General features: G+C 41.7%; 2 protein-coding genes across 7 annotated transcripts in view; both read right to left on the bottom strand.

Moving 5' to 3' along the window:
- The window catches only part of TINAG (tubulointerstitial nephritis antigen), a 28159-nt gene extending 24906 nt beyond the window's left edge, over window positions 1–3253 (bottom strand). For both annotated transcript variants that reach the window (XM_033143164.1, XM_033143166.1), the window contains exon 1: window positions 2839–3253. In XM_033143164.1, coding sequence (XP_032999055.1) covers window positions 2839–3169 — 331 coding nt within the window. In that variant the 5' untranslated portion in view covers window positions 3170–3253. The remainder of the gene's footprint in view (window positions 1–2838) is intronic.
- Window positions 3254–7738: 4485 nt separating this feature from the next.
- The window catches only part of MLIP (muscular LMNA interacting protein), a 47987-nt gene continuing 29310 nt past the window's right edge, over window positions 7739–26415 (bottom strand). For 3 of the 5 annotated variants that reach the window (XM_033143159.1, XM_033143163.1, XM_033143161.1), the window contains 12 exons: window positions 26042–26113; window positions 24765–24830; window positions 23103–23186; window positions 22939–22998; window positions 21697–21741; window positions 19094–19138; window positions 16689–16817; window positions 15786–15974; window positions 11827–11880; window positions 10588–10735; window positions 9399–9439; window positions 7739–8066 (listed from right to left, as the gene is read on the bottom strand). In XM_033143159.1, the coding sequence (XP_032999050.1) occupies window positions 10589–10735; window positions 11827–11880; window positions 15786–15974; window positions 16689–16817; window positions 19094–19138; window positions 21697–21741; window positions 22939–22998; window positions 23103–23186; window positions 24765–24830; window positions 26042–26113 (891 nt within the window). In that variant the 3' untranslated portion in view covers window positions 7739–8066; window positions 9399–9439; window position 10588. The remainder of the gene's footprint in view (window positions 8067–9398; window positions 9440–10587; window positions 10736–11826; window positions 11881–15785; window positions 15975–16688; window positions 16818–19093; window positions 19139–21696; window positions 21742–22938; window positions 22999–23102; window positions 23187–24764; window positions 24831–26041; window positions 26114–26415) is intronic. The other 2 variants (XM_033143162.1, XM_033143160.1) reach the window with 2 other exon arrangements.

Here is a 26415-nt window from a genome sequence, read left to right as displayed (position 1 = left end):
TAGGCCAATCCTGTGCATGTTTACTCAGGAGCAAGTCTGCTTGGTAGGGCTTACTCCCAGGGAACATCTCCAGTGGCATATCTCTGTTATTTCAGAGTCATCTTCTCTAACTCCGTGGCCACTTTTGGAAGTAACGCTAAGCCAAACCAGGGCTTGGCTTGGCATTAACACACAAATACACAGGTTCCTGAGGAAAGGATCATGGCCATTTTGCTCCTCCCTGGTCTTTTTATAGTTCAGCTTGGTGCATCAGCTAAGCCCCTGAGCTACAGCCCTTCTCACATGTAACCATGTTTACCCCAACTCCATGTTTCTACCAATCTTCCGTTGTTCCCCCAAGTTTTCATTTTAGATTGTAAGCTCATCAGGGCAGGGACCTGTCATCTTGTATTCTCTAAAGTGCCATATACAACCGATGGATACTGAATCAATAGAACTGCAGAGACTTGCAGCTTTAGATAATATTGCTGAATCGAGGCCACTAATAGTTAATAAAGTGCCTCCAATCGGCCAGGTGAAAAAATTATACAGACCTTTTTGTGATCAGGAGACAATCACCCCTTTCCTTTTTAAGTAGGAGACAGATTTAGTATTATTTTTCAAGTTACAGGTAGGTAGCCGTGTTGGTCTGCCATAGTATTATTTTTTCAGTTTGTAGAGGCAGCAACAGGCTTTAATGGGCTGACGTACACAACTCATTGCCGCAAAGAGTGGGCGGCCTGAGGTGGGAAGGTGCCAAGTGTCTTTCTCTTCCTCCAGCTTCCTGGAGGAACAAGCCTCCCTGAATTCCGCTCTTCACAGCCACTTCACAGAAAGTCCTTCTGATCTGTGCTGCCTCAAATGAGAGAGCCTCTGTCATCATTAGCAGAGATTAGATATTCTCCTCCATGGGGTTTCCTTGGCAAATACAGCTCCACACCAGGTGGAAGAAATGAGGCTCAATTGATTGCCGGCAATTTAACTGAAAGGAGCCAACTTGCTATTGGTACTCAGCAGAGATTCTCTTTTCTTTCAGAGGTGTGTGGGAGAACGGAGCCCTGTCCCTTTCGGCATTTCCTTTTCATACTATTCTGCTAGAGCCAGGTTAGAGCTTGCATTATTTCCTTTGATAGCCTTGCTTAATTCAGGGCTAGTGATGTTGTTGGACTCCAACGTCCATCAGTCTCAGCCAGTATGGTCAATGGTCAGGGATGAAGGGAGTTGTAGTCCAGCAATACCAAGAGGGACATTGGTTCCCCCTCTCCCAGCCTAATTGGAAATGGATTCCATGAAGACTACATGCAGTATCAGAAATTTGTAGACCTTTGGTCGCATGTGTAATCCATGTTCTGGTGATACACTTGCTGCTATAGTCCTTAATATTATTTGAGTCTGGTTTGGTTTGGAGTAGGAGAGGAGAAGCAGCTGGTGTAAAATTGGTATAGCTCTCTTAAAGTCTACCAGTGGTTTTGGGCCTTAGCTCAGTGGTAGAACATCGGCTTTGCACGCAGAAGGTCCCTGGTTCAATTCCAAGCATCTCCAGATATCTGAAATCCTTGGAGCACTTCTGCCAGTCAGTGTACAAAAAAAAGGTAAAGGTAAAGGACCCCTGGATGCTTAAGTCCAGTCAAAAGCGACTATGGGGTTGCAGCACACATCTTTCTTTCAGGCTGAGGGAGCCTGTGTTTGTCCGCAGACAGCTTTCCGGATCATGTACCAAGCATAACTAAACCGCTTCTGGTGCAATGGAACACCGTGACGGAAACCAGAGTGCACGGAAATGCTATTTACCTTCCCGCTGCAGCGGTACCTATTTATCTACTTGTACTGGCGTGCTTTTGAACTGCTAGGTTGGCAGGAGCTGGGACAGAGCAACAGGAGCTCATTCCGTTGTGGGGATTCGAAACCCCAACCTTCTGATCGGCAAGCCCAAGAGGCTCAGTGGTTTAGCCCACAGCACCACCCGCATCAGTGTATGCAGTATGTAGTGTGTGCAGTACTGAACTTGATGGACCAATGGCCTGACTGACAGCTCCCTACACTGTTGTTCCCATGAATTACACAAGGGTTTTAGAATCTAGAAACCAAAATACCAGGGCCAGAACCAAAAAGACAAATGAAAAAAGGAGGATCAGATTCCATCTAAACAGGAGCAAAGTCACTTGTTTGTTGCTGCTTTGATGGACATTCCTTTCTATAGATCTAGAGCCCTGACTCATCTTCAGAGATGGGAGGGTGAAGCCAGATTTGCTAGGGAGCTTGTCCGTATTAGATCTCAGGGGGTGCCTTTAAATATTTTTTGTCTGAAACAGGTATCGGCTTTCCAAACATTTTTTGAATTCATCTTCAAATCTATGACTAACTGAGGTCCATTGATTTCAGCTGATCTAATCTGAGTTAGGGTTTACGTTGGCCTCTATGATTACAGGGGGTAAAAGCATAACATAATTTTGCGTGCTAAATTACTTTACGATATCTGTCACAGCGCAGTGTGTGAAATCAAGAGCCTGTTTTGTTAACAACTTCTGATGAAATTTGAAAAACGTCATTTGCAATACATTTCGTTTTCTATTAAAATATGTTTAAAATGAGCAATGCTACCAAATGTAATTTTGGAAGCTCACAGATTCTATCTTTGGGGAAGGTCCTTAGGCTCAGTCGTGGAGCATCTGCTTTTGATGCAGAAGATCCCAGATTCAATCTCTGGCATCTCCAAGTAGAGGACACACCTCCTAACTTGCTAATAACAGTTTCATAAAAAGGTGGTGGTGGGGGGAGTTGTAGCATTTGGCCAATATACATTCAGGGGGACACATAGGTTTTACACCAAATGCAGCTGGAGATATATTTAAAACTCACCCGCTAGCACTGGTGAAGCTGTAATAGGGTGGCCCTGGCAAACAGTCCAGAAATCAGGGCAGCAGTCTACAGAGCCAGGAGAGCCTGAGGAACAGAAAGCATCGCAGTAACATGTTGCATTCCTGGCATAGTACAGAAAGGTGCAGCCATCATCTCTGCCTGGACAGCAGCCTCGTAGCCTACAGTAACTTCCCCTGGATAGTGTCCTTTTGGCTCTGTTTTCCGTCGAATGGTCTTTCAGCAGAAAATTATTCTTGGAGGCATATAGTTTGTCCATGCAAAGCATGACTGCAAAGCAACAAGAAACAAAAAGCCAGGTATAGATCTCCATTTGGGGGGTGTTTGTTTCCCAATGGTAGATTTTATAGGTCTTCCTGAGCAGGACTCTTTCAGAATGGTTCTCTATCAAGTGTGCAGGTCAAAAAGAAAAAAAAGGAGAGCAAGAAGTCCAAACAGAAGCTTGGAAAATTATGTTCTTTGTGATGTGGAAAACATTTGGACTTTAACCGTTAGTCAGAGATGTTATAAAATGCCCTGTTTACACAAGATTTTTACACAAGCCATTGAGTATCATATAAATGCTGGACACAAGGTCCGAAGAAATAAACAGAAATCCTTTCAGATAATTGGAACAATAAACAACTGGGCACATCAATAGAGCTGAGTTGTAAAATACTTTTCTAGAAAACTACATCTGATCGCACCATTGTTATGTATAAAGTATATTTGACAGTTTATGGGTCTATCTCTGGCAAGATTAAATGCTGACATCTTGAAATACATGAAAATACTCCTACTCACCGGGCTAGTTCAATACATTTTTTTATGCCTGAGGTAGGTTAGGAAATCTCTACACACAACAACAAATCAAGGTGGATACTACCCAAGGCTGGCCTAAATGTTTTGACAGTTGAGGCAGAAAATCTCTCACACATACCCCTCCCCTCCCCAGGAGTAAAAATACAACCAATTAAATAACTAATATCTTGCCCTTTTAGAACACCCCAGAATCAGTTGCCTGAGGCAACTTCAAATATAGCAGGAGGAAAGCAGTCTTCTCAAGGCATGCAAAGATTCAATGGAAATTGAAATTTCACATGGCTGTATGAGTCAGGGGGAAAAACTGTGTCTGGGAAAGCACAGGAAACAAAAATTGATTGAAGAGCATTTCATCACGTCAGACAACATTATTTTTAGCCACCAAACCCAGATACTGTTGATTTTTCACAATAATCCTTTTTGCCCAAGAACATAGAAGTTAACTGTTTTAGAGCTTAAAGCAAAGCTACATGAACACAGAATAAGATCTGCTACTAATATGTGGCAGTCCTGCGTATCCATCACCATTTTAATGTTGATCATTATTGCTATATTGGCAACAACCTGCCAAAGGGAGAGGAATACCTACCGTGAACCTATTGACTTTGAGGCACACTTCTCAGATTACTGTCACCCTCAAGGCTGGCAATTATAACCCAGTCTTAATCACAGTCAACACCAGTAGCGCAATACATGCACTCTTATGTTGGATGGACCTGAGGTTCTAAAGCCTACTATTCTTAGATACTGCCAGGGCTTTTTTTCAGCAGGAACTCGCCGGAACTCAGTTCCGGCACCTCTCAGGTGGGCGCCACTGCTATTGTAAGAGAATGAGTTCCAGCACCTCTTTTTCTAGAAAAATAGCACTTGGTTAGTATACTTCTAGCTTAATATCCCACCAGTGTAACTTGAGAGTGAGAGCCAGTGTGGTGTAGTGGTTAAGAGCGGTAGACTTGTAATCTGGTGAACCGGATTCGCGTCTACACTCCTCCACATGCAGCTGCTGGGTGACCTTGGGCTAGTCACACTTCTCTGAAGTCTCTCAGCCTCACTCACTTCACAGAGTGTTTGTTGTGGGGGAGGAAGGGAAAGGAGAATGTTAGCCGCTTTGAGACTCCTTTGGGTAGTGATAAAGTGGGATATCAAATCCAAACTCCTCCTCCTCCTCCTCCTCCTCCTCCTCCTCCTCCTCCTCCTCCTCCTCCTCTTCCTTACTGGCCAAACTACATATTACACACAAATGCATGCAACTCTAGGCCCATAGCCATTCTGAGAGAGATAAAGCCACATTCAGGCTGAGAAGGTTGTGTCATCATGGGATCAGCTTCGAATCCTCATATCACAAACACAAAATTTATCCAGTTTTTGTTCAAACTCTCATGGAGCAGCCAGAATGGGGACATTCTGAAGTGCCTCTCTTGGCAAACGGCTTCTTTTTCTCACAGCAGCAACGCAAGCCAAGAATGCAAGCCGTGTATGAGAACACCCTAAGCATATTTGTTGTCCCTGGGTGCATGCAGAAGGGTGGGTGAAGGAAACATGAACTCCTCTTTTGCAGAGCAAATACCTCAGGTTGGGTCAATCAAAACAGAGAAAACCTGCCCCTTATCTAGTCTATCCAGCAGCCTCCCACTTGGCATTTTTGCATATTTGGAGGGCCCTCGAGGAACTACTGCACTGCCCAAGGTTAGTGCTGCAATGTGGGGATGAGGAACCTGCACCGTGTGTATACTACAAAGCCCACCATCCATTAACATGCTGGCTGGGAATGATGGGAGTTAGAGTCCAACAACATCTGGTAGTCCATCAGTTCCCCATCCCTGACAGAGCATCTCATACGTTGTACAGCATTTCTTCACAATTCTGATACACTCAGCAACACTGAGTGGAGAAGTGACAGGCAGCAAGAAGTGATTCATTACCTCGTCTCGTGGTAAGCAGTTTTTCCTCCTCAAAGAAGACTGTGAATGTGCGCCTACCTCATTCTGCACTGCATTTTGTTTTGTGATCTGCCCAGGGAACTTATGTAATGGCACAGCTCCATAAATCCAGTAAAAAGAAAACAACCATAAATTTTATATCATACAAATGCTCTAGTGCAAATAAGGACTTTCAGATGTGCCAGCCAGCAGCCGAAAATGCAAGTCGTTGCAAACATTGTGCCACAACCTAATTAAGCATGCTAAATGCCCATTAAAATCACATGTAGTTTAATTGAAGCCTCATCATTTTAAAATTAGCAACAGGAGTATATTACATGGATTCTCACTGAGACTTTACCGCTTAAGCAATTGCCATAAAATGTAATGACACATATTTCTACATTTTTCAGCAGTTAACGAAGCACCTATTAGCTACTAAAGCACCTGCACATTGATACACCAAACATAACCTTCACAATATTCCTCATTTCCAGTGGTGCTTTTTTTTCAGAATACTGACCGTTGGAGGGCTGTTTGCATAAATAAAGACTCCTACAACTGGGCTAGACTGCCATGATTAATCAAGTCCAACCGACAATGAATTCGGACCTCAAAATATCCAATATGTTTATCCCCTTCAACAATCCCATTGTCTCTGCTCTACATAAACACCATTCATTTAAAGCACATTTCCACCCCAAAGAATCTTGTAAACTGTAGTTTAAGGATGCTGGGAATTATAGTTTTGTGATGGATAAACTACAGTCCCCAGCATTCTCTGGAAGGAGGAGGTGTGCTTTAAACATGTGTCGTGTACAGAGCCTGGATTTCATCAGTTCCTCTGAGCATACAATGGGTGTTAGGTTGATGATGGGCTACACATCTTATCACCTTGACAGTTTGCTCCCAGAATCTGTCTTGCACTGCTTACTTTGTACATTCAATGAAAACAAGTGATAATGATTTTCCTAGGCAGTACTATGTCAGGTACTAGCCCATTAAATGTCTTTTTTTTTGGCAGGGGATATACAAAACTGGCACAGTAAGGATCAACCAGTATTTTTCCACGTGCAGGAAGGTTTTTGCTTTCATGAATTCTCCACCTATCCTTGGGATACATTCAGAAATAGACCTGTAAATAGGTACAATGCAAGAAAACCTTGTTCGTTGGGCCTATTGAAGCCTCTCTCAAATGACTGGGACATTCTAGGTTGCGTCCAGTGATTATGACTAACCCAGGTCCATTCATTTCAATGGGCCTATGCTGAGTAGAACGTCACCGAATGCAATCCTCTGTTTAACATTTTCCAACTGAGGTCAGACTACTACACATTTCTCATTTTCCATCATACAGTAGTTTTGACAGTCACCTGTCTTGGGATTCTCTTGCCCTGTACCATTTCATATTGCTCAATCAGGTTTGTGTAGGCTTAGAGCTGTCTGAAAATTAAGAAATTATTTGTGACATACTGTAATAATCAGCTTCCAAAGGTATAGTCTGAAAGCAGGTGAGTGTAGCGCTTTCCTGAATGTCAGCAGGTTAGTGCCTGGAACAACATGGATGATGCCTTGGACCCCATGTCAGATGAAAGGTGCAGGGATATAAATGAAAGAAAATCATAAAATTAAAGGCTTACATGTCTTTAGAAGCTTAACAACCCCCCCCCCTCTCTCTCCCTTTTCTGATACTGTCAGGAAAAAAACAGTCCTTGAATGAAAAGGTTGGGCACCTGAATCTGCTTGCAGAAATTATTGTGTACAAACCTTGTCACCATCTGGATGTTTCTTAAGCAGCTAGGAGGGTGGCAGCACAAGAACGGGCCTTTTCTGCAGTGGCTCCCCACTTGTGGAATGCTCTCCCCAAGGAGGCTTGCCTGGTACCTTCATTACATATCTTCAGGCACCAGGCAGAAACGTTTCTCAATAACTAGGCCTTTGGTTGATTGAACATTCTAAAGCTTTTTAAATGTGTTTGTGGGGAAGGGGTTACTGATTTATTTTTGTTTTATTATGTATTTGGTGTTCTCATTTTGTATTTTTATGTTGTGAACCTACCTGAGATCTTTGGATGAAAGGCAGTGTATAAATTTAATGAATAATACTAAATAGAGTAACACAACTGACAAATCCTTCAGCAGACATAAATGAGTCACAAAAAATGCTTTGTACAATATACAACTCAACTTTATTTCATTTCAAAATGTAAATCGTTTTCTGATCAGCTGAAGCTGATTTTCTTGGCAACATGCATTAAAAACATTTCAGGAAGTTATACAGAATTTTTCAACAATCATTTCACTGTATATTCTTGTGGTGCCAAGTTCCTGATTACTTGTGGTATGCTACCGATATTTTACAATGTATACAGAGAGAGGCCATTTTTTAAGCTGCAACACTTCAGTTCACTTCAGCATAGATCTCATGTCAGCATCGCAGCAGACTGGTAAGTAGCATTCCCTACAATTAACTTCTAATCCTAAATCATGTCTGAAAAGAGAGAGAGAGAGAGAGAGAGAGAGAGAGAGAGAGAGAGAGAGAGAGAGAGAGAGAGATAAATGCCATAGACTGAATTTATATCTAATAATCTCCATCAATTGATGTTCCAATTTATAAACAATTAGAATTGGATTACCACTTAAGATTTTACTAAGCCACTAACATACAGATGGTCCTGTACACAAGCTATTGGATATTTGTGAAAAGGATGTTAAATTCACTATAAGAACCTGAAATTGAAGGCGCATTAACATTTTAAGTGTAGTGGAAAGAGATCTGAATACGCCAGAATATACAGTATATATTTGCTACCCTAAAAAATAATGTATTGGAATGCTTCAAATGTGTGTTCAAATAAATCCCATCATTTAGGCACCATAATTCTCTGTGCATATATTTGCTCAGATGTAAGTCCAATGGAATTAATTGGGCTTAGTCTGAAGTAAGAATATACCTGTCTTCATCCTAAAATTGTGCGCCTGAGAGCATCTTATGCTCATTTTCAAAGTCCTTATTCAGGGCTTTGTAAATTAATACAACTCAGGTCCCACGTACCTTAGGGACCACCTGAACCCTTATATCCCAGCTTAATTGTATTATTAATTATTGTATTTGAACTTTATATACAGTCGTACCTTGGATGTCGAAAGGAATCCGTTCCGGAAGTCCGTTCAACTTCCAAAACGTTCAGAAACCAAAGCGCGGCTTCGAATTGGCTGCAAGAAGCCCCTGCAGCCAATCGGAAGCCCCGTTGGATGTTTGGCTTCCAAAAATAGTTTGCAAACCGGAACGGTCACTTCTGGGTTTGAGGCATTTGGGAGCCAAAACGTTCAAGAACTAAGCTGTTCAAAAACCAAGGTACGGCTGTACAGCCCTTCATCCAAAGATCACAGGGCAGTTTACAGCACAGCTTTATCACTGAGATCAAGTTGGTGAGACTCATTTGACAGTGACAAGAATCTCAGACTTTCATATCATTGGCTCAGTCCAATGGAAATTCAGGAGGCAACTTCTGTTTTAACCTTTAAATGTCTGATGAAAACTTTCCCAGGCTGTCGAGATAATGCAGGAAGTTAAGGAATCACCTTTCTGTAATAGCTGATTATCTACAATATTGCTGTACACCACTTTGGGTTTCTTTTAATGAACTAGCATCATACAAATATTTTTAATAAATAAATAAAAATTTACAGTAGCTGGTGACTTTGAAGCTTAATAGATACTACATGGCATGCATTCAGTAGTATTAAATTCGCTGTTGTACTCATTAGACATAGAAGTGATAAAAGGGCAATTATGAGCTTAAGGAGGAAAAGATAATACCTGTTTCAGCTCCCAGACAGAACATCCCTCAAGTGACAGCCCTGGTAGGAAAGAGAAGACAATAAAAAGACCTATGTACACAATGCCTAATTGTCCTTGTGGAATTTACTGCTGTAGGATGCTATGATGGCTGATGAGCAGGGATGTCAGGGAATTCAACTGGAATCAGGAGTGGAAATGGCTGCAATTCACATGCTAATCTGAGGTCAGGAACAGAGATGGAGCAAATGAATATGAGCAGCATTAGGCATAGGTTTTTTAGTCTGCCATTGACATTGTTTTCTTCATTGTTTCCCTTTCATTACTTTTGGCCATCGTGGATAGTGAGAAGAAACAACATAGCTTTCAGTGGAAGTCAAATTGTAGTGGATCATAGAACTATAGAGTCGGAAGGGACCGTGAGGGTCATCTAGTCCAACCCCCTGCAATGCAGGAATCTTTCGCCTAGCATGGGGCTTGAACCCACAACCCTGAGATTAAGAGTCTCATGCTCTACTGACTGAGCTATCCCAACTGTCAGAATCAGAATCATGTCTTTATTAGGCAACTTCTGCAACCCATTTGGAGGGTCATCAATGTTTCTGTTCTGAGTGCAAAGAGCGAGATGGCTAGACCATACTGCTGGACCTCCTGCCATTTGCCTTGCATGCTTTACATATCAAAAAGGTGGGTCATGAAAAGGAAATAGCAGTATATTGCAGTGGTCATAGAAGGTTTTAGCAACATTGAGTCCCTAGATGCTGTTGGACTACAACTCCCATCATTCCTAGCCAGCATGACCAGTGGTCAATGATGATGGGAGTTGTTGTTCAAGAACACCTAGAGACCAGGGTTGAGAAAGGCTGGGATAAAGTGTTGGTCTAGAACAGTGTTTCCCAAACTTGGGTCTCTAGCTGTTTTTGGACTACAACTGCCATCATCCCTAGCTAGCAGGACCAGAGGTCAGGGATGGTGGGAATTGTAGTCCAAACGCAGCTAGAGACCCAAGTTTGGGAAACACTGGTCTAGATCCTGGGGGATCAGGGTTCAAATCCCCACTTAGCCACAAAGCACACTAGGTGACCTTGGGGTAAGTCATGCTCAGCCTCATCTACATCACAGACCACTGTGAGGATGAACTGGAGATGGGGAGTACCATGCATGCCACCTTGAGCTCCTTGGGGGAAGGTAGGATAAGAAACAAATCTACCTTAGGTGGTTTTTGCAAAAACGTTCTCGAAGTCTCCTCTGGGTAGACAGTGAGCTCTGCCACTGCCTGGAGTGTTTCCTCTGCTTAGATCTTTGCTTTCCTGGTAGGGCAGCAAATCCAGCTTGTTCTGTGCTCTAGCAGAACAAAGCTGTAAAATTTTCCAGTTAGAAAGAATATTGCTATTCTGAACACAATACAGGTATGCTTGCCTCTCTCTTTTTCCTTTCCAAAAAAACAACATAGCTTTTAGAAGTTTTAGAAGTCAATTTGGGAAAGAAGAATAAAGGCTTCACTCTAGAAAAAGCTTCCCCCTCCTGCCCCCACACCAGTCATAGCTGAGGAAGAAATTTGGTAGGTTAAACAACTCCTGGCAGCCATGGTTGGCCTCTGTCCACATCAGGCCAACCATCCACTCAGCAACAAGAGAGTTGGCTGCAGTCTCCTTGTTCTGCCACAAAAAAGGTACAGGCAGGATTTCCCCTTCCCTTTCTATATGATTAATTCTATCCCACCTATTGCCATGCTGTGACCACTATTTTTTTTTTTTTCATTTGTAGGCACAAGTGTGTAATTTGTATGTCATTTAGTGCTCTCTTTCACACATATTGCACAGTTCCTGAAGCTACTCCACTGGTTTCCAATAATGGGTGAAAGTCAAGGTTTTGACTTTAACCTATAAAACAACATGTGACCAGGATACCTGGAGGAGTGCCTCTGCCCCTACTGTCCTGTCCAAGCATTGCACTCTTGGCTGTGTCACTATCTTGGTTAGAGAAAACCAGGGGAAGGGCCTTCTTGGTGGTGGCCCCCTTTCTATATAGAATCGCCTCCCTTGCAGCTCCAACAAGTGCCAACACTTGTTAAACACAGCACTTGTTAAAAACATACCTGTGCACTAAAGCATTTCCCAGTGTTTATTACTAAAAATTAATTAATGGTGTCATTCGGGTTATAAGTTGCGTTTTACTTATACCATTGCAGTTTCCCTGTTGTGTTCGTTTATATATTTAAATATGTACACTTCCTTGAGCTCGATTGTCATAGGAAGTATTTGAATGCCTTTATAAAGAAGTAAAATAAATAAATAAAGAGATTAAAGGATTTAACCCATGCATGTGAACCTGTCATACAAAACAACCATTTCCCATCTACATCCTCTCCTGATTTCAACAAGAACAAATCTGAGTGAGCGCTCATAACCTTGCATGCATTTAAAAATGCAAAGTGCTTTACCATTACCTCTTTGGAGCTGAGTGCTTCATTTTCTGGAATGGGCACTATCGGATGAGTGGGCTGCAAAAGAGAGGAAATGTCAAGAGCGTTACAAAGCAGACACTGCAATGGCATATCATGGGGAGAAAACACCCGGCATATTGCAAATGGGACACCAATTCACTGAAGATAAATGTTCAGCGTTTGCAAAGAGGTCTGCCCATGAACCCTGCATGACAGCTTGATGTCTGAAAAACTCCTCTCGCTGCATTGTTAGCAGAATGCCCATCATTAAGACAGACAGCATGCATGTGCAGGTTTGTGTGCTTCGAAGATTTTGAAAGTGTGTGTCTGCAGCGCATCTCAATGTGCACTGTGTGCAGGCACTCAGACACACCCCAATACTTTGCAAGGTTCCCATCAGTGGTGGACAATCTTCCAAATGTTGCTTGGGGTGGTGGTGAAGGTGCGCCCCCCCCCCTTCCCCACTGCAACAGTAGCCTTAAAAGTTGTTCTTCACCCTTTCCACAGGATTAAATAAAGGAAAATATTCACTTGAGAAGACTCCCTGGAAAAGACCCTGATGTTGGGAAAGACTGAAGGCACAAGGAGAAGGGGACGACAGGACAAGATGGTTGGACAGTGTTCTTGAAGCTACCAACATGAGTCTGACCAAACTGCGGGAGGCGGTGGAAGACAGTATAGTGATCGCCACTAACTTAGATTAATTTAAAAGGGAATTAGATCAGCTCCTCTGTCTATAACAGCCTTCCCTAGGCTTAGGGTGTCTCTGGATGTTGTTGGGTATCAACTACCATCAACCAACATGGTCAATGAACAAAGATGATGAGAGCTGTAGCTCAGCAACATCTGGAGGACCCAAGGATGGGGAAGGCTGGTCTGTAGTTGAGGGTCTTCTTGTCTATATGGAATCCTCATGTTTAAAGCTTTCGATTTGGGGGCTTTCGATAACCAGCTGTTTTGTCCCCTGCTAGAAATAGGATGCTAATTTAGATGAAGTTTAGTTGCAATTCCCCACCCCCAAAGAACGAAACCCCACATCCAGAAAATGCGGCTTGAAATACTTAGTTTTTATTCATATGCAAACAACCCATTTATTGAGCACTTATCCTCATTTGTTTCCAGGGAGATTAGATGGTGTTCCATCAAGGAAAAATTGACCCACACTTTCCAGTGCCTTTTCCTTTTCACTAAGGTCTGATTTTGGAGCGGAAGGGGAGGGGAGGGGGTGTGCTTGCAAGAATGCCAAATCAACTTTAATTTAGAGTAGAACCTATAAACATAATATTTGTATGCAGATAAGGATAGTGCTGAGAGTAATATGAGTGTAGGTATGCCATCAGTGGCTCCTCTCTCCCTGACCTCCCTCGCTTGCCCCAATAAACCCAAGTGTTGCTATTCCTCTTTGGGCATTGAAAAAGGCTTTCTGACGGTGTTCTTGCTAGACCAGCAATTCCATGTCAAAACACTTGACACTTAAGCCGCAATGCCAGAAGATTGCAAAATAGATTAATTAAACCTTTATTCTTCTTGCAATGAGAGAATGAGTCATGTTTACTTTCCATATTTTTAATGGTATGGTAGATCACCTGCTATCGCTCACAGTACGAGTGTGGGTCTTTTTAGCTATGGGAGGTTTTTTTTCATTCCCAATAGGAACTGTGTGCCCTTGACATCAAATTCTACCAGCTGGCAACTGGCAAATGCCATAGCAACAAGACTGTTTCCAACATATTTTCCGTGCTATTTAGTGAGGCTAACATCTCTTTCAAACTTTCATTCTCCCTAGGCATTTAAGACATGCACATCTGTTTTGTCCTGATATGAAAGGAATGCAAAAACATAAAGAAGCGCTTCAAGTTTACACACAAATTCTAAAGGCATATCCAATTTATTTCTAAGGTAAACCACCACCACCACCACCCCCGCCCCACCCCACCACCCCAATTATTTCAGGCTGTGTGTCCTGACTTACAGAAAGCAGTCCTTATGTTTGAAAGCTGTCTGGTTCAAGTCCTTTTCAAAATAAAGAACCAACCTAAAGGAGACTTTGAAGCTGCCCATCAACAGTCCATACGACCTGGTCAGGAGGTCATAGACTTAGCGGTAATCATGATTAGGAGAAGCACTTCTTTTTACATTATAGTACAGTGGTACTGCCAGTTATGAACAGGATCCATTCCGGAGGTCCGGCCGGATCCTGAGGTTTTCACAACCAGAGGAGAAGCGGTAGACTTCTTCTGTGCATCCGCGAGCAGCGGTAGACCGCTTCTGCACATGCGTGCGTGGCAAAACACTTCTGGGTTTGCCGCTTTGGCAACCCGAAGTTTACGTTACCCAAAGGTAGCGTAAGCCGAGGTGCTACTGTATTCATTTCTAGATTTCTCCTGATGTTTTGCCTGTGTCTGCTTTTTAACCAATACTAAAACAAAAATGCCATATGCAGAAAATGGTGCCACTCCACACACGCAAGCAGGTGTGGGGAACCTTTGACCCTCCAGATGTTGCTGAACTTTTCCTCCTCCCGTCAGCCCCAGTGAGCATGGCTCAGGATGATGGGATTTGCAGTCCAGCATCATCAGAAAAGCCAAAGATTCCCCCACATCTGCATTAAAACCTGGCGCTGCTCTTTTACATCATCTGCTCTTTCAAGAATCTGCAAACAACAAAACAACAACAAAACAACAACAACAACAACAACAACAACAACAACAACAATATGCAGGCTATTTAATTCTTACATGAAAGCAACTTCCGTCTCACTACACACCAGACATTTACAGCACACCCATACCCACCCACCCACCCACCCACACAAAACCCTGGGAGCGGGGGCAGATCTACTATGGATCTAAAAGTGTGTTTTAATAGATATAATATTTTAAGTATGTTTTAGTAGATTTAACAGACCACCATCTCTGGTGAAAAAATGATCTAAAAGTATGTTTTAAAAATAGAGCAGTTAGATTGTTTTTCACCACAGAGGGTCACACAGCAGGCTCAAGAACAATCAACTAAACAATCCATCGGTCAAATAATACAATGCTTTAAAAAAGAACAAAGCCCGCAACAAATAGGTGTAATGTTTAAATCTGCTTCCCTGCAGATCCCTCTGTTTGGTTCCAAGTCCTGCAGCAACAGAGAATAACTCTACTCCAAGCTAAACATACCCAGCTTATTCAATGTGACGTCCAAACTAGGCAAATGTATAACTTGTTTCAGTGTAGAAATGTGCATTTTGTGAAGTGGTTCTGACCGACATAAAGATGTTGGGGTGAATGGATCAAATGTGCTTTCCGCTGTAAATCTGAACTTTTAAATTAGTCCTTTGTACCTCTACGACAATGTGTGTTACTGTTACATCTCACAACAACAACAACATATGTGCCACCCCGCCCACCTGACTGGGTTGCCCCAGCCACTCTGGACAGCTTCCAGCATATATGAAAACATAGTAAAACATCAACCCTTAAAAAGCTTCCCTATACAGTGCTGCCTTCAGATGTTTCCTAAATGTTATATAATGACTCATTTCTTTAACATCTGATGGGAGGGAATTCCACAGGGTGGGTGCCACTACCAAGAAGACCCTGTGTCAAGCTCTTTTTAGTCTACCTTCAATCTTAGCCACTCCATGCCCACAGTCACTAGTGCAGATCAGAACTGCCACAAGCACAGGGTAGGAATATTGTGAAGGGGAAAAATAGGATAAATGTACTTTAAAGTGTATGAATGTAGTAAAACATAATGAAAACACTCCAAACCAACCTTTCCTGGTGCCCTAGAAATACTTTGGTCTGGTCCAGTCGAGCTACTTTTATGCTCTTATGAAACCATTTGGCCAAAGGGCACTATATCAAAGTATTTGCACAGTATATAGAATTACTTTGTTTTTAGAATTGCTGTCTCAAAAAACTTTGCCCTTCATTAACACAACAGAAACCATGAGAAGAGACATTTCTCACCTTGTTATACAAAGTATTGCGGCGGTAAGGATTATAAGAACTGTCATGGATGTCGCCAAAGATGGAACCCAAATGATTGAATGGACCAGGAGTTAGCAAGTCAGCATGAGGGAGCCCCTGTGGGTGCAATGGGGACTTAGTAGGAGAGCTCGGTTTAGTATATAAATATAGATGGGAAAGAGATGAATCCTGGAAAGAAAGAGAAGCAGACAAAGAGATTGGTTATTGGACAACTCAAGAGGACCAGAGGGGATGCCCAGTTCGCTTGACTTTGTATGATTAAGAATTCACTTGTTATTTCTGTATGGTTCCATGGATGTTAATACGGTTACTGCAGCAGATACAGTAAAGGGCTGCAGTTTATTATAAAATGAAAGATGGGCTTATATCAGCAAGGGAGAATCTACTATGTTGCCTCATGCTCCTGTTGGATTGGACACAATTGTTCACAAGTTGTTTGGATAAGAAAGAAAGAAATACTTAATGTAGCAGGACAAGGAGTAGCTGGCGAATGTCTGATAATTTGCTTCATCCGAGGGTGGCATAAATGGATACCTTCCCATGCTATCCTCATAGCAACCCTGTGAGGCAGGTTCATCTGAGAGATAGCAAATATTCTCCCAGAGTTACCCAGGAGCCTGGTGGCTGAGTGGGGTTTGGGGCCCAATTCTCCCCATTCTTACCAACCCATGAAACAACAGTGGGGAGGCACACAGTGACAATGACAGCATAGGAGGGGGGCAGTTCTTATTAGATATTGGGGGTGAGTGGGAAGAGGGTTTGGTTCAGCGATGGTTGTTATTTCGGCTGTTAAAAATGTCCACTTAAGACGAATTCAGCTACAGTGTTCCAGTAAGAAAATCTCAGCACTGACGCCGAATTAGGAAAAGAAAGAAGTTTTACCTGTTCAGTTTGGAGGCCAAAAGTTTCTTCTAGGTACTTTCTGAACGGGTTTGGTTGAGCAGGTTCCTCTTCCTTTAACGCTATTATTTTTGCTTTCACCATTGTTGGACGAATGACACCAGGCTTTGTCTAGTTTTCAGGAAAGAGAAGTAGAGAGATACGTTTGTGTGTGTGTGTGTGTGTGTGTGTGTATGTCTTGGAAAATGGCATACATTTTTAGATATTAACTTGCCCCCCTTACATGTTAGAAAGAGACATTTGTTACTTCTCAATGAGCATCCCTTCTTGCATAAGCTAAAAACGTTTAAGTATGAAAGGGAGACTGCTGCACTCGTCCACCCTGATGCATTTCTGGCACAACCAGTATAAATCATAGCTGAAAACCACCTTTGGCACAAAAAGACATTGTTGGACTACAACCCCCATCATCCCTGAGCAGTTGCTGCAGCAACTGGAGAGTCAAAACCTATTATTATTATTATTATTATTATTATTATTATTATTATTATTATTATTATTATTATTAAAAAAGATCGTGTATAAAACCCACAAGGTGTGCTGAGGCATGATTTATTTATTTATTCTTTTTATTTACACACGCACACACACTTCCGGGTAAATAAAAATGTCTTAACCTGGAATATAAAGGCTTGCAAAGTAGGCACCAGCGTGTCACCCCCCGAAAAGCTCTGTAGCATCACAACCCAAAAAAGGAAGGCACCAGGAGCAGGGCCTCAGTGGAAGATCAGAAGAAGAAGAAGAGTTTGGATTTGATATCCCGCTTTATCACTACCCAAAGGAGTCTCTTATTGCTGATCACTCCCATTATTCCCAACACATCACAGGAGTCTTTGTGGGTGGCACAACAATTCATCACTCATATTGAAGAAGAGGACCACGAAAGCTTTTCCAGGGGACAATTTGCCCTCATACTGTCAAAGCCCATTTTCATAACCATAAGGACTAGAAACTTGATGTCGAAGGAAAAGAAAGCTGAGATTCTCAGGATACTGAATGCTATGCCTACTATCAGTTTCTAGGCTTGCAGGCTACATTGCATGTGAATGGCTAGACAGGGCTATGGGACTAGGTTTTCCAAAACCCCTTCCTGTCCAACAGTACTACAAAGTTCAAGTTGTTACTTAATACTCATGATCTGTAAATGAAAGCAAGGCATTTAAAAAAATAGCGAGGAATCCCTGTTTTCGAGTTACAAATAAGCACGTCACTTTATTGACATAATAAGCAGCCTGCCGAATATTGCTTTGCAGTTAATAAAATGATGAAGCCCTAAGGCTCAGCACCAGACTGAAAACATGAGATCTCAAGTGTCTGATTTATTCAATGGAATGTAACTGCAAAGCAGCTTCAAATACAATGATAGCAATCTGCTGCATTGACATTGTTCCTAACGAAGCAATATATTTGGCATGCCTCTTTGTAAGCCACTTGGCCAAAGTTATTTTGCTTGACAAATCACATCCCAGCTTCAAGCAACACTCAGATCTATTCCGAATGCTGGGCACTGTTCTGCGAAACTCTCTCAGGTGCATAGCTCCATCTCCCACAGGCAGGGAGACAGGGCAGCAAATGTTTAGGCATTAAATTTATTATCACTCCATTTTCACTTCTAGGAAGAGGCACTTCCAAGATTTTGTTTTGCACATGCAAACATAAGTTGATCTACCCACTAGCAGTTTTTTTTTAAGGTGCACTATATGAAGGAGTGAAACTAATCTTTATTTCACCCAGGTCAAAGACCATTTTGGCACACACATCCATGCGCATTTGCATCATACACTCACAAAGGCTGGGAGCCTCAATGGTGCCCCCTCTGGAGGCTTCACCCAGGTGAAAAAAACACAACCAGTTAGTCCCCCTGAAGCTACAGCTCTGCTATATGCAACATGCAGTTTGGCCTTAGGTAGAATAATTCCATGCATGTAGGTTTGGTTTAGACCCCTGCAACTTAATTTCATCTTGAACGATGGGTTGCTCTGACGCTGCATTTTTATTACAGTCGTACCTTGGGTTACATACTTAATTGGTTCCGGGTGGCTGTACGTAACCCGAAACGTACATAACCCAAAAAACACGCTTTGTGCATGCACGAAGCACACGGAATGCTTCTGTGCATGCACGGATTGCGCGTGTGGTGGGTTACACTTCCAGGTTACAGGAGTTCGTAACCCAAAAAGTACGCAACCCGAAGCGTACGTAACCTGAGGTGTGACTGTATTTAATTTGTTGGTCACATATTTAGATTTAAAAGCCATGAAACTATAACTATAAATAAATAAAAATACCTTAACTCCGGTTATGTGTTTTTAATGCAATCATTTTCAGCTCCATAACCTATTTTATTTTATTGTAGTGGGGAGTGTTAGTTTAGACATGAAACATACCTTTTGCTTCTCAGGTGCTGCATATTGCAATGAATGAAGGTTAGCCTGAAATAAAATACATGCAATATCAGTTCAACTAGAAGCATATATTGCTTTCTGACATGTTAAGAGTGCGTTGTTTTTCTTTGGAAAAAGTATGAACATATGAGGCTTTACAACCTGAAAACAAATGATGTGTCAGAATTTTTTTTATGAGAATAAGCACCACAACAGTGCATAATAATTGAAGAACTAAGGAAAGGAGAAAGGGAGCCCAAATGAAATCTGTTTCTACAAGTAACAAAATGAATTGCACAAAAATCAAAATGCTCATAGCAGCAGCTTATCCAGGGAGAGGGGGATGGGAAAGTTCACTTCAGTTCACCTTTAAAAATGAACTTAATTAATATGTGAACCAAAACACAGCTATATTTTAAATTTTGCAATTCTCAACAATGCATTATATTGGGGAAAATTGCTTGCATAAATGTGTATATTTGGAAAATTGTATAAAATGTGAATATTAGGAGGGATTTGCAAGCAAATGCTGGTGAATTTTCATGATGACTGAAGACTAGACAAATGAGAAACTGAGAGGAACAAAAACTGACGGATTCTACTCTCCCTAATTGTAGGCATGTTATATTTGAGTCCTGTTTCAACACTGCATTATTAGCACTTGTGGCAAATGAATATCAACTGCATATTTGTTGCACTAACTGATCTTTTGGAAAGCCCCCAGGCAGTTACCACTGGACCAATGCCCCAAACGTAGTTTAACATGTTTGACAATTTCAGAAGAGTGAATGATCACTTCTACTCCCTTTTCAAATCATTATAGGCCAGCAAATGATAAAATCCCCCATCACCTCTCTAGCTATCTATTGCACGGACTTAGAAATATAAATAAAAAATGAACTGGGAATTTTTATTCCTTCAGCTCTTACAGTGAGCCTTCTGAGTCTATTATCAGAGCCAGAAAATAAAACAAATTGTAGGAGTAACCATGAATATGTTTTCTCATGTAGACTAAAATTGCAACATCAACCTGTCTTGAAATAAGTACCTTTCCCTGGATAATAGATGTTCTCTTCCTCCCTCCCTTCCTCCCTCCCTCAGTTAATTATGCATAGAAGGAAAAACCCACTTATGTTTTCATCAAAACCTCTGCACTTCACCACCACATTCTAACAAAATAGCCATGGTATGACAGGAGAAATGGATACAATTTGCAGTGAGAAAGTAACATCTTAGTTGGAATCGTTCATGATTACAAATTCTTGACAAAATTACAATGTTTCCAAATATCATCAGATATTTACTTATTAATTCATATAACATTTCTTATTTCCAGCTTTTATTCAGTCTACTACTAATTTCCCTCCTATCAATTTCCCTCCTATTGAAATATATAGATAGATAGATGATAGATAGATAGATAGATAGATAGATAGATATAGATATTTTATTGAAAAGTTTTCAAGTATAAAGCAAATAAAGCGATACAGAAGGAAAAAGAAATAAAAGGCACACAATTATGTAAAGGGAGTGGAAACACTATGAATATGTATGAAAAATACACTAATCCATACATTCTTTTGTAAATTTGATATTATTATTATTATTAATACTAATATGAATATTAATAGCCTACTACCTTTTGTACAAATTCATTCCAAATATTGTCATATTTATCCAAGCAGAGTCTATGTCTGTATGTGGTTCGTTCATTCCAAAATATACACACACACAGAAGAGCAAGATTTGCAATACACCCCAAACCTGAAATTGTAAGCAACATCAACAACTTTACACAGAGGAAAATAGTTAAACTATTAAATTTGTCCCTGCAAGAGGAAGTGATGGCTTTAAAAGAGGATTAGAAAAAGGCCACCAGTGGCTATTAGGCACAATATCAGACCCTCCAAGTTTCTCTATTTTCCAGGGGCAGCTCTGGATTTACAAAAGATGTCTCAAATTTTAATTTGATCCCAGAATGACATATATATGTTGGAAGCCACCCAGAGTGGCTGGGGCAATTTTATAACTACCATCATCATCACAAGCAAAAATACAGTTACAGCTGTTACAGCTCCTCGTAGGATCTAATGAAAAAATTCCAAGTAGGCTTCAAGATTTCTGTTCCAGGTGCCTGTTCTGTAAGGAGCTGCTGCTAGGAGACGAGGTGGAAAATGCCATTAAATGCTAATGCCTTCAAGCCACTTATTTTCAGTTCCCCGGAGATGGGCTTCTGTCATTCAATTTGATAGACCAAAGATAATTAAGATTACAGCGAATAATGTGATTTTGAACATGGCATTATTGTAAAGGTATTATGATCAGTGCTTAATGTGTGTGTGTGTGAGAGAGAGAGAGAGAGAGAGAGAGTGAGAGAGAGAGAGAGAGAGAGAGAGAGAAGAGATGCCAGAGTTTAGATCTCTTTAGAAACACCTTTCCCAGGTCCAAGTTGTTCTTCCTAATCTGTAGCGACTTGCTGTATCCAGTCTGTGATGAGAAAACGCACTCTGCGGTTATATGTTCCAAGGCTGTGCTATGCTCTTGCCAATAGATACAAAGGCTGAGTGCAGGCTAGAAATTTAAAGTCCATTTATGACATTACTTACAAATCTTGTTTCCCGTCCAGCTGGTCTCTGTGAAGACATCAATGTCTGTAGGTAAAAATTAATCAGCCTAATATTGTAATTGCAACATAGGTTGGCTAGTTCTGTGTGCATTGTGCTGAGAAGTTTTGTGCCAAATTGTAACATTCAGGCAATTTTCTGCTGCTGTTGTTATCACCAAACAGCAATGCAGACAAGTAACAACACAATCTTATGCACATCTATTCAGAAGTAGGCTAAGTCTGACTGAATTCAGGGAGGCTTGCTCCCAGGTGAATATAAGATTATTGCTTAAGATACACACAGGATTTGAACATGAAAAAGGGTGTCTTGTTAAGATATTATGACTATGTTGAATGAGACCATTGTAGTCAATCACTGTAGCAAGTGATTCACGGTCAACCATCCAGAACATTATTTAACCCTACACTGGAATATGTTTATTTTTCCTTCTGGGAATTAGTTAGCACATTGCTCCCATCGTGAGGAACTAGATAGGACCACATAATTATCCCCATTTGGTAAATGTAGACAGAACAAATTGGGTGGTTCACATGATAAAACCACAATATAGAAACACAAAATACATAATCAAAATAAAAACAAGAATAACCCAATAACACATTTTAAAAGGGCATTGAATGCAAGGTAGAGGAAAGAATTGCATCCCTATCAGTCCACCACAGCACTGTACCTACCTCCTCCTCCTCCCTCCGATGATGATGATGATCATCATCATCATCATCATCATCTTCAAAATCAGGGGAGTATCTATGGGGCCCTGAAAAATTTGGGGGAGGGGCAGATGAGCCCCCCCCCAATTAGTGGTTAGTCACTTCTTATGTGTATGTAGTTCCACCCACAGAGTGAAAAACCTTCTGGGTATTTCGCACCAGAGCAAGAACTTGTAACCCTCCCATTGTTGTTGGACTACAGATCCCATCATTATCCCAGGCAATTGGCCATGCTGGTCGAGGGCTGATGAGAGCAGCAGCCCAACCACCTCTGAAGGGTCACAAGTCCCTCCCCCATCCCTGAACTGGAGTCAAAGATGAAGCACGGGGTGTATTAACGACCCCAGACTATTGCGCATTTGTCAGATGGAAAAGTACAGTTTCATATTAACTTGAATTTGAACATCCTTAGCTTGTTTTGTTCATGTTTTCAGGGAAGAAATGTTTTGCTGTGGACATCTGGGTAAGACAGCGTGCATTCTGGTATCCATGGGGAATAATGCCCACTTACTTTGCCTGCATCTGAATCCAATATGTTCTGCAGGGAGCCAGGAGACGAATCACAACGGCGCTAGAAAGGATGAGTTGAAAATGGCAAGTGCTCAGTTGCAGAAACCAAAAAGGGTTGGGGAGAAAGCATATAGACAAAAAAAGATGCTTTAAATATCTGGTTACCATAGACAGGGGGTCCTGTAAGACTTGATCAATAGCAGCACACAGCTCTTCAGTTTGTTGCCTGAGCTGAGCAGGGGAGCACATCTAGAAGATTTTAAAAGAGAGACGGTTACCTACATCATGATTCTCAACTTCACCCCAAGTATGTATTTGCAGCTCACCATCCCCTTTTCATACAATCTCCTGCTTTTATTACTGGGATTAGCTTGTCCTGTGAATACTGCATAATTTGTCCTTATCTTGTCCAAGTCCTGTTTCACAACTTGCATCTCTTCTATAAAAAAGGTAAAGGACCCCTGACAGTTAAGTCCAGTCGCAAACGACTCTGGGGTTGCGGCGCTCATCTCGCTTTACTGGCCAAGGGAGCTGATGTTTGTTCGCAGACAGTTTTTCCGGGTCATGTGGCCAGCATGACTAAGCCGCTTCTGGCGAAACCAGAGCAGCGCACGGAAACACTGTTTACCTTCCCGCCAGAGTGGTACCTATTTATCTACTTGCACTTTGACATGCTTTCAAACTGCTAGGTTGGCAGGAGCAGGGACCGAGCAACAGGAGCTCACCCCGTGGCAGGGATTCGAACCACCGACCTCCTGATCGGCAAGCCCAAGAGGCTCAGTAGTTTAGAACACATTATAATCAACAACAATAGGTCCCCTTCTCTTGACTTTACCAAGGGCAAACTGCATTGTGTTATCAATTGCAGTGTGCTTGCGAAGCCCAATGAATGGCTTTTCACCCTCCATTCATTTTCTGCTCCTTCACTATCTTTCCTCTTGTTACATCCTGTTATCTATTCCATCTCTTCACCTCCATTTTTCTCCAGGAAGAGTGCAAGCAAGAATGCTCAAGTTCAACACTACTAAGTGTTTGGGTTATTTGTTTGTTTGTCTTGAATACAAAAACACAACACTTGAAGCTCCCAAAGATGTATCATGACACAAACGCCACCCAAATCATGCATGTATCTCCCACCCCCTTTTAGGTCTTTCGACAAATGTCACACAAATATCTGAAATGCCCTTGTAATTCTAGAATCAGAGAGCTTAAAGGGGGCATTGGGGGTATCTAGGCCAGCTTCCTGCTCAATGCAAGAACTATAATGCAAAATGCAACTACAGCAGAGGGGTCCAATGTGGACTACAACTCCCAACCAGCTTGGCTAATGGTTAGGAATGATGGGAGTTATAGCCCCCCCAAAAATATATGGAGAGCACTAGTTTCCCTTGGACCATAGCATCCTTGGCAAATGACCATCCAGCATCTCCTTAAATGCCATCAGGTGAAGGAGAATCTGCCACCTCCCATGGCTATCGGTTTCCACTGGCGGACAGCTATTACCATGACAAAGTTTCCATTAGAAGTGGGCAAAAACATAGCTACCAGCTTTTTGGAATAGCCTGCATCTTTTGGGAACCACAACTATCACACCCACATCATACATCTAAAGCACATTTAAAACGTATTGCTTCCCCCCCACCCAAGATCCTGGGAACTATAATTTGTTAAGGCGACTGGGAATTGTAAAATGGTGTGGATGCGAACTAAAAGTGCAAATTCTAACGTTTATTCACTGTGGACAGGATCAGTCAAACAGAGATATGACCAGAAATAAAGGGATTTTTCATAGGGATGGGTGGAATTTAGAGAGAAGAATAGAGTCACCTCTGAATGTGTATCCAAAGCTTTGTTTTCCGCCACTTCTTCTGCTTTCGCTGGTTCATCGAGTGCCTACGGATTAATTCAAATTATTCTGAGATCAAGGCAGCATTGGAAAAATAAAAAAACAAAGGCAGAACTACAATGCGAATTTTATTCACTTGTTAACCTATTTCTTTCTTTTGTTGATATTGCATCCATCTGTCCAAGCACCCAAAGCAACATGCATACAAAGTCCCAAAGAAAATAATTCCATCAAATCAGCTGTTACCGTAACCCCAACTCATTTTGCAAAGTACCACAGGGGAACAACAACAAAAAATAAATAAACCACACTTGTAGTATTATAATCTTAATCTCCATGCACACATTTGTAGAAGCAGTAGAATCTAAGGAGTAAATTTAGGGAAACAAGAGTTTCCCCTAAATTATTTTTGTGTTTTTTTAAGATTCCCTTGTTACTTTAAGCTAATTTCTCCCAACCAGTTTCCACAATGAAGAAGAGAGAGATCCGAGGGCCTGGGCACAGGCAGTGTGACTTCTGGTTCTTAGTCATGCTGCAGTTCTGATGCACTATGCCCACCTGTCCTCTAGAGGGAGCATGCACACTGATGTTTACTTTCTCCCATAGGAACATTCGAAGCTGCTTTTGCTCTGAACCTAGTCATCCTGCCCATCTAGCACAACACTGTCTATGCTGAATGGCATTGGCTCCCCAGGGCAGTGGAAGACTTTGGGCTTTAACGTTTCAGCAGCACCCTGTGAGCTGCCAAAATGTGGTGCTCCACTTCCTCTGACATTCTGTTGTTTGTCATTGTTGTGGCAATGGCATGGCACCCAGTGCTCAAGTGAACCGGCTCCGCTCTCCCAAATTTGCCTCTGTCCAGGGTTTCAAAAAGAATTCTTATGGTGGGGAACCTGGAATATTGTAATGATAAACTCCTTAGAAAGGCTAACAGAAACCAATCCGGATCTCCAGTTCTTCAAGACAGCACACACAAATGGTGGCAAGTATCCCTGCGGAGGGATGCTCTGTAAATGTAGCCAGTAGTTTAGAGTGACTATCTCCACTTAGGGCTAAACAGCTGGCAATCATCCACCACAAACAGCAGAGCATTGGTCACACGTTTTGGTACCCCAAATAAGTTTGTTTAAACACACACACACACACACACACACACACACACACAAAATTATCTGTATTGTTTCTAAAACACTGATTTTATCTACTCCTAATTATAAAATTACCACTATCACTAGAATAGGTTTTTGAACAAACTAACCTTCTGTTCGAGAAGCAGTGTGTTTGTAGGGATTGCTGCAAAAGCCTTGTAGCTTGTCTTGATCTTGTGTGACTACAAATCGTAAACAAAAGGGGGCGGGCGGTGAGAATGGAAATAGAAAACACATTATACATTAAAATCTCAACTATAAATATTGTCAACATTAAGGGGGCTTACGTGCTACATGAATATGTTGTTCTGACTTTTATAGAACAGTAGCTCACACATTCATTTCACTATTCATTGGCATGCATTCATTTGTCTATTAGGGTGCACACAATATTCATTTTGTGCTTTGCTGCAAATACAATCCATGCAGCCCACAGGTGTGAAAGGATGCTCTTTAGCTGACAGGGTCAGTGAAGACTGCCCCA

Source organism: Lacerta agilis, chromosome 3 (assembly GCF_009819535.1).
Source record: "Lacerta agilis isolate rLacAgi1 chromosome 3, rLacAgi1.pri, whole genome shotgun sequence".
Classification (NCBI taxonomy): Eukaryota; Metazoa; Chordata; class Lepidosauria; order Squamata; family Lacertidae; genus Lacerta; species Lacerta agilis.
This window is presented reverse-complemented; position numbering and strand designations above follow the sequence as displayed.